This window comes from Cricetulus griseus, assembly GCF_003668045.3.
Source record: "Cricetulus griseus strain 17A/GY chromosome 1 unlocalized genomic scaffold, alternate assembly CriGri-PICRH-1.0 chr1_1, whole genome shotgun sequence".
NCBI classification, from domain to species: Eukaryota; Metazoa; Chordata; class Mammalia; order Rodentia; family Cricetidae; genus Cricetulus; species Cricetulus griseus.
Window position 1 is genome coordinate 112,291,146 of NW_023276807.1, and position 15,363 is coordinate 112,306,508.

Here is a 15,363-nt window from a genome sequence, read left to right on the forward strand (position 1 = left end):
TTCAAGTCCTAAATGTTAATAATATACTTTGCATTGGTAGAGATGAAAATTGCACCAGAAAAATGGCATTCATTCTTCCAAATCATTTTCCTTGCTCTGATCTGTACAGAGGGACAGTGTGTAATTGTTTTACTGACTCTTCTTTATTGAGATGGTGGTGGGGGTTCTCTGATAATTCATTATATATAATACTTTCCCGTTTGGTTTTTCAGTCCAAGGCAGAAAGCGCATTGCTGCGGGATGCCCCCACCCCTAGACCCCGGCGCCTGCAGAGTCCTAGTGAGAGGGAAACAGAGACCGAATTTGGCACAGAGGTGAGATGTGGATTCTTTCTACTTTGACATGAGATTCTTCTACTGTCTGGTCCTACTTTCCACTTCTTCACAGTGGGACAAAACTATAACTAAATTCTTGGCATTGTTTATGGACTGAGTTATCATGTGTTAACAGTGTTTTTATCAGTAACAGATACACAGTAGGTCCTCTGGGGTGGGAAGTTTCTTGGTTTTCTTCCTGAACTGGATCCAGGACCTTGTGCATGCCAGGCAAGTACTCTACTAACAACTTACATCCTTAGCTTCCCTTGGTATACATTCTCTAAATATGAGCTATCCTTACAGGTCTTGGTCAGAAAAACACAAATATTACAAAACTTGAAAAATATCCAAAATCTGAAACAACTCTGGTCCCAGGATGATAAGGGGCACTCAATCTATGTAAGCAGAAGGCTCAGCTCACCAAATAGCCAGACCTGAGGCTCAGTAAGAAAGATGACCCTTGAGCCCTGGGTCCTATGCTGGACTTACATTCCATCATAATTGATGCTTTTCTTTAGAGATAGAAAATGATCTTCTGTGAAATGAACAATTTGTAGATCTATAGAATAAAACAAGCCTTTTCATTTGCAGCCTATTGAGTATAAAGTTGTTTTATTTTTTTTTTAATTTGTTTAGTCTAAACAGATCAGAGGTAAGAAAGAAAACATCTAGCCTCCCCACCTTTGGCTATATCTGAAGTCCATAAACACAGCACCCTGTGGAATGACAAGTGTTTAAGATGTTCAAGGACCAGAAGATAAGCTAGCTGTTAGAGGGGCACTCTGGTTTCCTTTCTGATGTTGTGATAAAATTTCTGACAAAAAGCAACTTCAGGGAGAAAGGGCTTATTTATCTTATAATTCTAAGTCATAATCCATCATTGTGGAGATGTGAAGGCAGGAGCTTAGAATATCACATCCACAATGAAAAACAAAGAATAAATGCATAGCTCTGCGCTTTCTTGTTTTCTGTTTATACTCAGCTAGCTTTCATCACTCTTAGATAGTCTAAGACTCCCTGCCTAGGGCATTGTGCTTTCCACAATGGGTTTTGTCATCCTACATAATCAACAATCAAGATACCCCATCCCTAACACATACACACACACACACACACACACACACACACACAGAGAGAGAGAGAGAGAGAGAGAGAGAGAGAGAGAGAGATGTCCAGGTACCAATCTGATCTAGACTCTGTAAATCATTAGGACTCTCTCCCAGGTGACTGATTAAAGGTTCTATCAAGGTGATAAGTAAGCCAGCACAAAGGCTAACCCTCAACTTAGAAAACTCAGAAATAACCTTCATTTCTATTATTTTTTTCCCTTTACAAAGCCAAGTAAAGAAGTAGGAGGGACTCAACAAGAAGATAACACCCAGAGTCATTCAAGATTTAAGCTCCATGATTCTGCACGAAAAATCAAGTCAAAACCCCAGGTTAGAAACTCTGTCTTTAAAAATGATGGTTGTTTCTGTTTTTCAAAAATATCTAATCACAGGTGCATATCTGTACAGCTGACCCCTCTTGCCATGTGTACTAGAGACAGATGCGGGGGAGGGGGGAGGCTATTTCTACTTTTAAAGTTCTGGAAGCAAGATTAGAATTCTGCCCCATGGGGGGAGGAGAGAAGAGGACAGGGAATGGTAATGCTGAGAGGTTGTTCCCCAGCTTTCATGATTATAAAAAACTTTAAAAGTCCAACTTCTAAAATTTTCGCTCAGGGTTCAAAAAAAGGAACTACAAATAATGGAGGGAACTAAAATCTGAGGGGAAAAAGAATTGACTCACACTCCATTGCTCCTCTGCATGCTCTTTCTTCTTCTTTTCTTTTTCTGTCTCTCTCTCTCTCTCTGTTCCTTTGTTTCTCTATATCTCCTCTTCCTCCAGTTCTTTGGGGTACAGGTATATATATACACACATGTTTGCAACAGTAATTCTTTCACAATACAATAAGTGGCTTGAGTTTCTCAGGGTCAGGAAGGCAGATAAGATTTAAACACAGAGCAATAAAAACTTCGAGGAGAAACTTTTAGCATCATTGCTTCCAGCTGTTGTCAAAGACAGGGTCTAAGTTTAATTTGCACAAGAAACAAAACCTGGCACCTTCCAGTGCTCTAGCCTCAGTGGAGCACAGGCCTTCAGGTAAGTTTGCTTTTCCCTGGGGATGAGCAAATGGGCTGATTACCTTTGTCTTTATCTTTTCAGGGGAAACAGAAGGGAGCAGTAAATCTCTGAGCTAAAATCTTGAGCTAGTAAAACAAGAAGTTTGAGAATCTTTTAGTACAGGGTTAGTTTAGGTTATCGTTTTTTTCTCTATCTGCCAGTGAGGTAAAGCCAAGGGCATGCTTATATTTTCTATCCATCTAGGCAGCTATGAATCAACAACTTTGGATGTGTAGTAATCTATGTCCTTGGATATTTGGGAATGTCTTAGATGGAATGCTTCTGCCTGGGCCCTAAATACTGACCAAATGCCTGTCAATAAAGATAATTGCAGGAAGGCAGATCTCTGTAATTACAATGGAGAGGGGGAAACAAGGACCTGATAGTGGGAAACAGGCCTCACACATAGCTAAGGAATATAATCAGTAAACTAGGAACTGTTAATGGAGAACAGGTTTTACACCCAGCTAAGGAGTGTAATCAGTAAAACTCCAAATGCAGGGATAAATGTTTCCAGTAAATGATCAGATGGTGCTGAACTGTGGGAAATAAATCCCAAGTTTGTTACAGAAAGGAATAAGCTACAGGAAGAATCTACAGCAAGACACAGCCAATTCATTCACGACACTACAATGCCAGGTACAGCTTTTGTACTGGTTTCAACCTTCAGAAGAATCCTTAATTCTTCTAAGTTATTCATGATAAAAAGGCTGTATAATTACTGTGTGGTCTTGCGGCTTATAGCACATGATGGGGAAGGAATGAGGGTACCAAGTCAAAAACTAAAACAATAATGTCACTTGTTAAAAGGATGAAGAGATCCTATACATCTCATTATTAAATAAAATCATCTCTTCATTGGTCCATAGAACAATGAACATACTATTTGACACCTTAATAATCTTTCCTGAAGCTCTTACTTTTGTAAATACTATATTTTTATGCTTATTGGGATGTAATTGTTCTTTTTTTATAAGCAGAGTTGGGGAAAGATGGCTCAGCTACTAAGAACATTGGCTACTCTTCTAGAAGACCCAGGTTCAGTTTCCGGTACCCACATGGCCACTCACAATCATGTTACTCCAGTTCTAAGAACTCTGATGCCCTCTTCTGGCCTCTGTGGGCACTGCATGCACATGGTGTACATACATGGAGCCAAAACTCTTATACACATAAAATAATATTTTAGAAAGCAACTGTAGTTACTTATTTTAAATGCTAACCAGTTGCCTGCTGCACTAGTTAAAATTTGTGACCTTCAATTCAATTAATCTTCAGCAAAGACAATAGAGTCAACAGGCCCCCATGAGCTGCATCAAGCCAGCTGTCAGTTAAATGTGTGTGGGGTTCATTCAGTTTCCCCATGTAAGCTACTTGCTGTCCATTTCTCTGCAGCCCCCTCCCGGCTTCCCCTCTGCAGAAGAGGCCTATAATTTCTTTACTTTCAACTTTGATCCTGAACCAGAGGGGAGAACACAAGTAAAAGGCGGAGACAAAGCTCATCAAAAGGACCAAGAGGGCGAAGAAGGAACACATGCACAAGAGAGAACAAAGAAAATGGTATCTGATACAGTGATGGTGGTGAGGGGGGAGACTAGGAAGACAGATGAGAGAGGAAAGTGCCTGGAAAGGAGACTATACCACCTCACCGGACAGCTCACCTGTGTCTTGGTTGGAAACAGAATAACAACTATGCAGTGAGAATTGATCTGGAATGACTTTCTGTAGCCTTTGACACAGAGTGGGTAGCAAAGGCCTTGATTAAATCTGTCTGTCTTTTCTTGTGAGGGAAGAAATGAAGTAGCATGGTTTGAGGGGTTTCTTGCTAGACTTTGTACCATGGTTACTCTGCATTTCACTCAGAGTACTTGGCTTCAGAAGGCAAATGTTACAGACCTGCCTCTTTTCCACAGCCTTACAAGAGAGTTAAGTTTTTGTACCATCTATCACTCCTAAGTATAAATTCTGCTACGTAACTCTGAGTCTGGATTCTTTAAGTAAATGTTATCAAGTAAGCATCTTCAAAGGCTTTGAGCCATTTGATTTTTACGATTTCTGTTGTTTGGGTTACCACTTCTGAGTTGGCTTCCTCTGGTGTACAGTATTCCAGGTAGGTGAAATAGCAAAAAGTAATCAATGAAAACCCACCTGTGAAATATGAAAGGACATCTGCATCTGAAAAGAAGCAAAAGGGAAGGGAAGTGTGTGTGTGTGTGTGTGTGTGTGTGTGTGTGTGTGTGTGTGTGTGTAGTGTGTCTATTCGTGTATGTAAATGTGGGTTGGTATTGCCATAGTCCTTGTGTGTAGGCCAGAAGCTTTCAGGTGTCTCCCATCACCTTCCACCTTGCTTGAGACAGGCTCCATGTTGTCTGTCCACTGTGTGTGACAGGCTAGCTGGCCAGTGAACCTTTAGGACTTCTGTCCATGCATCACATCTCCCTGTGGGAGTCCTGCAATTACAGATGCTCTCATTACACACCTAGCTTTCATGTGGGCTCTAGGGACTTGAACTCAGTCCTCATGCTTTTATAGTAAGCACCTTTTCCCACTTACCTATTTCCCTCAGCCTGGAAGATAATTAATTTTCACATTAATTTTCATAGGTTCAGTATTAGTAATTCTTCTCCCAAGTCTGCTAAGAATCTTGATATAACTTTTTTCTTGTTACGTTTCAATGTTGAATAGGAGGAAGAAGAGTTGCTTAATGGCAAGGATGCTGAGGACTTCCTGTTGGGCTTAGCTTCCACAGCCCATGACTTTGTGTCAGTCAGAGCCGCGGAGTACGAAAGTGTACACATTAGGCTGGAGAAGGAAAAAGAAATCCTCTTCACACCCAGTCGGTTGACAGGTACTCACTCCTTCTTTCCTTGCTCAGCTTGGACACTTCCATTTGACCACAGATGAAATATGTTTGCCGCGTAAAGGCCACTATTTCCAGAGCTGATTCTAGGTTTAAATACGACTTACTAATTAAGAACCATCTTTGGGGGCTGGGGAGATATCTCAGTGAATAAAGTGCTTGACAACCTGGGTTTGGATCCTTGGCATCCATGTAAAAAGCCCGGTGACATAGCCTATAATCCCAGTACTGGGAAGTGAAGACAATTGGATCCCAGGAGCTGGCTGGCCAGGAGAGCTCTAGGTTCTATGAGCGATCCCATCCCATCCCATCTCAAAAACTTAATGCACACACATTCACACTCACCTGAGCACAGATATACACCTGCTCTGTAGCCAAGGAAGAGTGGGAGAAGAGACTTCAACCAGGAGCAGACTCCCTTATTCCCAGGTGCCTTGGCTGAAGAAAGGAAGAAATAAAAATTGCATAAAAGATGACTTGGTGCATCACAGAGGATGAATAATATGGGTGAATGGCTCAGTGTGATGATCAAATCCCATAGCTTTGTCCCATTGCTGTGGCTATTGTAGACAACACTAACTTTTAAAGGAACATATGCTTACCCCAGGAGTGCAGGAAAAGCACCTTTCCTAATTTACTTTTGCTAGCACAGCAGTATATCCATGATAAATAAGGATGCATATATTGGGTGAACAGTCAAAACTACTTTAACAAAAACTTTCAGATGCTACCAGATTAGTGCCAACATGTTTTTTTAGTATGAATGAATGTTTTATTGAATGAACAAATGTTTTAGATGAATGAATAATGATAAATAAGCTTGCCCCATGTTTTCACAGAAACAGAAGGGAGTTTTCTAGAAGTGGGTATTTCGGGTTTGGGGGGCTGGAATATATAGGAAATACAGTTGGCCACACACAGGCAAGACAGCATGGTCAGGTACTTACTGTCATTCAGAGTGAGATAATTATGAGCTCTGTAAACATAACTCTTGGGGTTTATCTGGCCCCACAGCCATTCTATCCTACCTTTTCTTCTGTCTTCCCTAGTCCATTCTGCTGCAGTGAGCCCCACAGCCTTGACAGAATCTCAACTCTGCTAGAGTCCCTCCCAAGCACAGAGCCCCGAGCTCCTTCCTATGATCTGAATAGTTAGTTCCCTTGCTCTTCCCTGCTAACTGTGCCTTGTCTCGCTACAGCATGGCATTCTGTTTGTTTCCTAATAGCACAGCCTTGAGTACAGTGATACCTGGCTGAAGGGTGAGGATGCATTCTGAGAAAGGTCATTAGGTGAATGTATGGCTGTGAGAACATCACACTGTGTACTTATGCAAACCCAGCTGGTATAGTCTCATATACATCTGAATTGGATTGTATAACCCATGGCTCCTAAGAGAAGCCCTGCATAGCATGTCAACATGCTGATATTGTAGGGACTCAAGGCTAAGTACAAGGACACCTGAAATGGAAAGCTTCGAACTCCACTGTAATCTCATATGATTGTGAGTAAAACATCTCCAGCAGAACCACTATGCAGTTCACGTGAATGGCTGCACGCGTCCTTCCTTTGCAGGGTGCACCCTCCTGCAGAGCACATCCACTTCTCAACACTAGGGTGGCAAGTTGTCTGCAGACTCTTTCTTGTATCTTGAGTTCATTCCCTCCCCTCCCTGGGTCTCTGTCAACCCTGTGTCTCTTCATCAGATGCCACTCTCTAGTAGCAGCCTATGGACCTTGCCTCTTGTTGCTGCCTGTTGCTTCCTCTGCCACCTGAGTGACTCCACACAGCATCAGCCTGGCCTGGAGCCCTGAATCACAAGAGCGTCTGTCACTAGGAGGGTCTCATCAAAAATCTATTTTTTATGAATAAAAAAGAAAGACAGAGTGCACCGATAATCCAGGTCACTATCACTTCACCCAGAGAGACTTCTCGTTTTCATTGCTGGCAATCATTCCCAGGTCCTTGCACAAGTCAGCCCCAATCTCTACACTGACTGCATTCCCAGGCCGTGAGGCCATAAGCTTTTCAGTTTGCAAAGCATTTCCTTATACTTGACATGATCTAATCTCCCAGGAACCCAGGGATGGAAAAACTGCTAGTTCTTATACAAAAGAAAAGAGCTCCAAGTGCCTGGCCTGAATCCACCAGGCTAAAAAGCAATAGCTTAAACTCCCATACCCCAGCCCTTGGCTCTGAACATATGTTCTTCCCAGAATGCCCCACTGCCGAGCCCAGTCCTGAATCACTTAGGTGCTATGTCTTAAGTATAGGAGTCTATATGATACTCAAAATTAACACATTCATCTTTTCCTTGGTTCTGCTTCTAGAAATTAATTTGAAAAATGTGGTTTTTTTTTCCCATAAGTGAAATCTCTGGCACTTACTGTAATTTCCCAAATGGCAGTTTGTAGGGTGAGGCTGGCACTTATGTCTCTTGTATTTATTTGTGAACTACCTAGTGCCGACCTATAAGAAGCTTCCTGAGAATGTGCAGCCCAGATTCCTGGAAGATGAAGGTCTCTACATCGGCGCAAGACCGGAGGTAGCACGCACCAATGAGAACATCATGGAGAACAGACTGCTGATACAGGAGCCTGTGAGTGGGGATCCTCAGGGGGACCTGGCACCTTGCACGGTCTGCTGTACTCTTTTCCTCTGTAGAGTTTGTCAAGGGACACTGGCTCTTTCTGGTTTTGTTTTTTGCCTTTGTCTCTCTGTACATTCTGAGACCCCACGCCCCAAACAACACCACCTCTTGACTGCTCAGAGCATGACTCCTGATAACTAGGTGCACACATTTTCCCGGGTCCCAAAAGTTTTTAATCTTCAACATAGAATACAATCTCAATTCTGAGTTTTTCCCCTTAAATCTTGAACAAAGAGAACCTAAGATTCTTGTTAAGCATTTAGTTACTTGTTTTTGCCCCCTTGGTTTTTTGAGACAGGGTTTCTCTGTGTAGCCTTGGCTGTCCTGAAACTCCCTCTGCAGATCAGGCTGGTCTCAAAATCCTCCACCTGCTTCTGCCTCCCGAGTTCTGGAACTAAAGACATGTACCACTATGCCTGGCCAATTTACTTATCTTAAATGTAACTTAATTGTGGAAGGTGTTAGTAAAAAGTCAATTTCATAGATACAGAAACTTTTTATAGTTCTTTTAGGGTCCAAGGTAACACATGAAATAAATAACCGAAACAAAACTGTATGCAAATGTTTCACAAGATGTTTTCTGTCCAAAAATAAAGGAATATGGCCCTTCTCTCTGCTTGACCCACAGGGGAGGAAGTGGTTTGGAGATGATGGCAGAATCCTAGCACTGCCCAGCCCCATCAAGCCATTTCCCTCAAGGCCATCCCTAGCCACACAGGAGCAAAGCACCAAGGCCGAACTGGAGACTTTGTACAAGAAGGTACACATGCCCTCTTTGGTTTAATCCCTTGTTGATGTGTGAAACTGAAGTTGTCCTGCTTACTGAATAGCTTGAGTTCATAACATTCTCCTTAGATTTTTCTAAACGAGTCATCATCTCACACAGGAAGCCCAAGTAGCAATTATATGAATGAGTCTAAGTCTGCCCACCTGATCCTAACTCACACAGGCATGAGTGTCCTAACTAGGAAGGGCTCTGTCATCATCTTTATTTGCATAATCAAGGTAGCTGCTCTTACTTTCCCATTTCTTTTGCCCCTTCCTTTCTCTTTACTAATTATATGCACTGGAAGACTGTTTCTTCCTTCTCATTTTTTATGATCTAAGGTGTGGTTGCTCTTGACCACTAAGTCCGAGTATTGGGCGAAAGCCTGGAGATTTGGATGAACCACAAGACTCCTGGTCCTTTTCTGAGAGAATGTCTTCCACCTTTATTGTGGAGCAGCCTTATACACAAACTTACAAAAACCCCAGGTCAAAGGGTTCCCAACAGGATATTGATCCCAGTGGGGTGAGGTCAGAAAAACAGGAGGTACTTGTGGTTATGTTGGAAAACAACTCTTAGAGACCCCATGGGGGCTGGGTTCCAACATCTCCCCCTTCTTTATATATAACAAAACAGTTATCAAGGAAGAACTATAAGATTTTAACCATTCTATCTTAGTGTGTTACTATAACTATCTATCTTCAAATTCATCAAAGACCATAGAAGTATAATATATAAACTCTAGAACTGACAGAGAAACCTTGCTTCCTAGACAGTCATCTAAAGTTTCTTGGTAACCTTGGGGCTTCCATCTTTAGCCTACAGGCCACAATGTGTCTGGCAGACTTCTCAGCAAAGCAGGAAATTCTGAACTGTCCACCTGCATTGGCAGTTTGCCTGTCATCTTTTTTTCTGTGTCATGTAGAATGTCTGGTAGACTCTTTCATGAAGCAGGGAATTCTAAACTGTCCTGCATTGGCAGTTTGTACTCCTCCATGAAGCAGGAACCCTTTAGGCATTTTCCTGTGAGTCCTGCATGTCCAGTCTATGAAGCAACAGTTAAACAGTTCAGGCAAGAGTAGCTTCTTGCCCAAATGGCTAGTCTTGCCATGTCAAAGGCAAACTCTATAACTAGTTTCTTGGATGCCCATCTTCGTCTCAGATATAATTGGTGTGCCAGGAGCAGTTGTGTCTCACTGTCAAGAAAAAACACTAAACCATTTAAATGCCATATTTTCTGTAGGTCTTTGAAAGGTTTGAAGAATATGTATATATCTAGAAAACCTAACTAGTATCAACAAATGATGATCCATTCCAATACAAAGTATCAACAAATGAGGATCCATTCCAATACAAAGTATCATTTCTATATCATATTCCTCCTTTTTCCTTTTAAAAGTGATTGACTGTGACCACTACCATTTCTAACCAACCAAATTTAAATGAAAACAAATATTCAGATCACCTGGGCCACTGCTTCAGGGGGTCCTGCCCCATGAAACCATACCAGTATGGAAGAAATCCGCAGGTCTTCACCCTCCATGGAAAAAAAAGCAGAAATTTCCCTCCCAAGTAACCTGTACTTTAACAACTGTTGCTCCTTCCCCAGCAATTAAACGATTTCTTTTGTTAGCAATCACACATTTACAATCACACTTCATACACACATGTGGCCACACCATGCATATAGAATACACATACATGTTTTGAACAAAAGTCACAAAGGAGAGGAGGTGTCAGGGATAGCCATCCTTACTATAGCTTGGCATCTTTGGAGGGTCTTGAGGACTGCCGCATCTTTATCCATTCCTGTATGATCTTTTGTAGGACCTGGGTATGACTTTCGATGAGGGCTCTGGGCCAGGGCTATGTTAGTACTCTTTTTTGGAGTTGTGTTTTTAGTACCACCGGGTACAGGGGATGAAGACTTTGGGTTCTGCATAGGGATATAGTTCTCCTCACTGTCTCTGGAGTCTGTATTGGAGATGGAATGGCAGTACTGAGAGAAGCTGGAGTTAAAGGTGTGGTTGACCATGGAAAAAGACTTGGTGACAGGTGTCTTGAAAGGGAGCTCATTGATAACAGTGCTGTACAGTGTCTATTGCCCTGGGCAAGTTTTTGTGTGGCTGTATCACTCTCCTGTCCGGTGCTCTGAGATAAGCTGGCATTCCTTGCATTTTATTGGTGCAAGTGTTGATACTCCTGAGGTGCACTGGTGGACAAGGTAGGCTGGATGTGTCTTGGCATAGGTAGCCGGCTAGAGTGTGAAAAGGCTGAGGACTTTCTTGCTCGGAGCAGATGATGACTGGAGCTGCTGAATTCAGCTGGAGAAGAGTGGAGACTATGACTGACTGAAGAAAGGTTTCTCAGGGCATCAGTGCTCTCTTTAGTCTGACTGAAGCTGCAGATCTGGTAGATGCTCTGGACCCACCTATCATGTCAGCCTCTGTCTCAGCCACCAGGTAGAAGGTGTGCTCATTGGTAATGATATCAAACATTAAACCACTTTTGGAGCTCTTGTTTGTTGAAGGTCAGAGTTCTTCCAAGCATAGTGCCCCAACTTTTTCTCAGGAGGCAATTTCTCTAGCCAGCCTGTGCACACCACATCGTTGCTGGCTGACTGGAGCCCGCAGCAGGCTCTAGTGGACAAAAGCACGGGCTGCTGGGTCAGCTGGCTGCTGGTGGGTAGTTCTGGAGGAGGGATTCCTCAGTGGCGGATTTCCCATATTTCATTAATAATTTTCTTAGCATTATTGCTTAATCCAAAGTTAAAATTAAATCTTACCAGTACCTGGTCTCTTAAACTTTATCTGTGTAATTGACTGTGATCTCTATTCCAATCCAACTCTCTTAGGCGTTGAGGCACCCCTTTTCTAGTGCCTTTGCAGTCCAACTCTCTTAGGAGTTGAGGCACTCCTTTTCCAGTGCCTTTCCAATCCAACTCTCTCAGGAGTTGAGGTACCCCTTTTCCAGTGCTTTTACAATCCAACTTCCTCAGGAGTTGAGGCACCCCTTTTCCAGTGCCTTTACAATCCAATCCAACTCTCTTTGGAGTTGAGGGTATCTATTTTCCAGTGCCTTTACAATCCGACTCTCTTTGGAGTTGAGGTACCTATTTTCTAGTACCTTTTGCAATCCACCCTCACAACTCCTTACTTGCTTGCCAGCCTTCTGAGGGTGATCTCTCAGGGTTCCCTTTCTAACCCCATCTCAGTGAGGCCTCCATTTGTGGCTGCTTTTGGCCACTAAGTCTGAGTACTGGGGGAAAGCCTGGAGATTTGGATGAACCACAAGACTCCTGGTCCTTTTCTGAGAGAATGTCTTCCACCTTTATTGTGGAGCAGCCTTATACACAAACTTACAAAAACCCCAGGTCAAAGGGTTCCCAACAGGATATTGATCCCAGTGGTGTGAGGTCAGGAAAACAGGGGATACCTGTGGTTATGCTGGAAAACAACTCTTAGAGACCCCATGGGGGCTGGGTTCCAACACTAAGGAAGGCTTTTTGTCCTTGCATATCCCCTTTACTCTCCTATCTGAAGTTCTCTACCGAACTGTCTGATGTGGGTCCTTGATTTACCACTCATTGATTGGTCCTCAATCTCTTTCTGTTCCTGGATTCTTTGCTTATAAAGTAGGATTAGCAATAGTGTCTATCTCCTAGAAATTCTGTGCAGGCTAAGTGAAATAATATGTGCTACCATGACAAAATATTCAGTGCTTAGAATATCATTAAGAAAAGACATTTATTTATTTCACAGCCATAGGGGTAAAAGAGCATGGTGCCAACAACTACTCATTTCTGCTGTGAGCCTCAGGACAGATGCCATCACAATGATGGAAACATGTATAGGGAAGTTCAGGTTATAATGATGGAAGCCATAGAGGCATACTATGTTATAATGATGGAAGCCATAAAATGGCAGGACCTGTTTTATAATGGCTCATCTCTTTAAAATTCACCCACTCCATGTGACCAGCAAGAATCCCTTCTGATGACAGTGCCTCCACAATCAAGCCACCATCTGCCACCTGTTAAATATCTAGTGTGTCAACAAGCAACAACACCCCAGGGACCAAACTTATAGCATTCAAACTCTGAGAGACAAACACCAGCTATCATTTTAAATTTGTAATATCTCCATACTGATCACATACAACAGAATGGAAGTATGGAGATCATTCTACCAGGTGGAGTGATGAGCGGAGTAGACTCAGGTCCCTCTCAGAGTGTCTGAGCAGACATGTGCTACCTGAGGTACAGCTCTTGGCTGTTCCTTTGCTCTCTGGGCCTCTCCTTCATTGGAAAGTAGGAATGATAACACTGCTCATGGCCTGGGTCCTTGTAAGTGCTGTGATGACTCATGAGCTGCCTCTTTTTGCATATCAAACTTCTATAAAGTGGTTTTTATGGGCATCTGTTACTAAATACTGCTTTGTGTAGAAGTGTGATCCTGAAATTAGGTTTATACATAGGTCCTAGGCAGGGAGGATTTACTGTTTACCTATTGTCTACTTGCTTATCCCAAGACAAAGGTTCGTATTATAATTAGTAATCAAGACAACATGAAACATATGTCTTGTAACTCACCAGCCTGTCTCTTCATCCAGGCAGTCATCTAAAAATGAAACCCTAATATAATGGAGCAATAAATTGTGGACTACCATTAGAAAACCAGGGTGGTGAACAGTGAAAGGGAAAGTGTTTTGGGGAGCCAGTGAGTCTCACCTGTCTCCCTTAGTTCTAAGCTAATGTGGACATGAACTGGAGTTAAGGGATCAGATTGTCAGTTGTACCACAGGTAAAACTGGCCAAGGGAATGACACCAGGGCATGAGACCAGATGGTCCTATTCCATCTCAGGTGGATGACCCTCCACCTGTAGATAAGCTGAGCTGATAAAACTGGTTATTTCCAAAGAGATTACACCAGTCTCTGGAGGCAGCTAAGAGCATATAGCCAGTGGCCCCAGCTCCTTGTTCCCAGCAGACCTGTACCCAGGATCTAGGTTCCAGCAGAAGCTCCAGTCAGACCCATTCTTCTTCCCATCAGAAGTATCCAGTGGGGGTGAGGGTGTGGCTAGAGAAGGAAAATACTCCCTTCTAACAATAGTTTAAATTGGCAGATACTCTAGTTTTATTCTGTTGCTGTGACAAATACTCTTTCCAAAAGCAAGCTGGGGAGGAAGGGATTTATTTGGTGTACATCTTCAGGTCAGTCCATCACTGAGGATAGTCAGGGCAGAAACTCAAGCAGGAGCTTCACTGAAGGCAGGCCTTCTTGCTGTGCCACACAGCATTTCCTCTGACCAGGTGACTCACTCACAACCAAGGGAATTCAGCACATACCATGGAGCTGGATGGCTCACAGACTCTTCCTCAGCTAGCTTCTTTTTACAGCCCAGGACCACCTACCCAGGGAATGGCACCACATACCCTATACCAATTAACTATCGACACAGTCCCTGACAGATGTACCCATAGGGCAATTTGACCTAGGCAGTCCCACAGTGGTGGCTTTCCACTCAGGTAACTCTAGGTGTGTCAAGTTGACAGTTAAAACTAACCAGACCATAACAAATAACACTGTATGTTTTTCTCATGTCCAGTATGAATTTGCAGACTATATACATATTAGAATGTTAGACTCTGACATTACTAAGGAGGTGGTTTAGGAAGCAGAGCCAAAGACTGGGACTTAGCCTGGGTGCCAGGAGAGTCTCTCCCTTCCTCTTTCCTCTGGTTTTCTTTTTTCTTTTTTTAACATTTTTCCAGATTTTTAAAATTTAAATTAGAAACAAGTTTGTTTTACGTGTCAATCCCAGGTCCTTCTCCTTCCCCTCCACCCCTGCTCCCTACCAATCCCCTATCCCATCCCCTTTCTGCTCCCCAGGGAGGATGAGGTCTTTCATGGGGGATCTTCAAAGTCTGTCATATCATTTGGAAAACATCTGACCTGAACATGGGGTTGCTCATGAACCCCAGACTGATAGCTGGGAAACCAGCACAGGACTGATCCAGACCCCCTGGGTGTTAGTTTGGAGGCCTGGGCAGTCTATGGGGCCTCAGTATTTATCCCTAGTACACGAATGGACTTTGGGAGCCCATTCCACATGGAGGGATACTCTCTCAGCCTAGACACACTGGGGAGGGCCTAGGCCCTGCTCCTCTGGTTTTTCTGTCTTTTGTAGACAGGGCAGTATTCTCCATGTGTCGAGGTGGGGTGGGGAGAATGGCCCTTGATGGCCTAGCTTGACACATCTAGAGAAAAGAGGGCATTTCACTCTACCAATACTAAGGACAAATGCCAGTAAAGAGATCCCACCCAGCTCATAGTCCAGGTGGTATGTCATTGAAAAGGGCAATGAGGATGGTCTCCAGGAAGACCTAGAAGAGAAGATTTGGGATCTGCCTGAGACTGTGCACTTGAGCTTTGTTATTATCTTCTCAGGACCATATAGAAACTTTTTAATCCTGTCAATGCATATATATAATATATATATTTTAATTTCTTTTTTTAGCTCCTGCTGGGAATATTAGGAGATTACCCACTAACATCTCCTCTTAGGGCCTTGCTCTTTAGTTTTCAAATAAAAAAATCATGTCAA

At 42.9% G+C, this 15,363-nt stretch overlaps 1 protein-coding gene across 5 annotated transcripts in view; it reads left to right on the forward strand.

The window, feature by feature from the left end:
- The window catches only part of Cc2d2a (coiled-coil and C2 domain containing 2A), an 84,334-nt gene that overhangs the window by 21,353 nt on the left and 47,618 nt on the right, over positions 1–15,363 (forward strand). For all 5 annotated transcript variants that reach the window (XM_035453472.1, XM_027387012.2, XM_027387010.2 and 2 more), the window contains 6 exons: positions 213–314; positions 1,655–1,756; positions 3,879–4,043; positions 5,169–5,331; positions 7,803–7,939; positions 8,619–8,750. In XM_035453472.1, the coding sequence (XP_035309363.1) occupies positions 213–314; positions 1,655–1,756; positions 3,879–4,043; positions 5,169–5,331; positions 7,803–7,939; positions 8,619–8,750 (801 nt within the window). The remainder of the gene's footprint in view (positions 1–212; positions 315–1,654; positions 1,757–3,878; positions 4,044–5,168; positions 5,332–7,802; positions 7,940–8,618; positions 8,751–15,363) is intronic.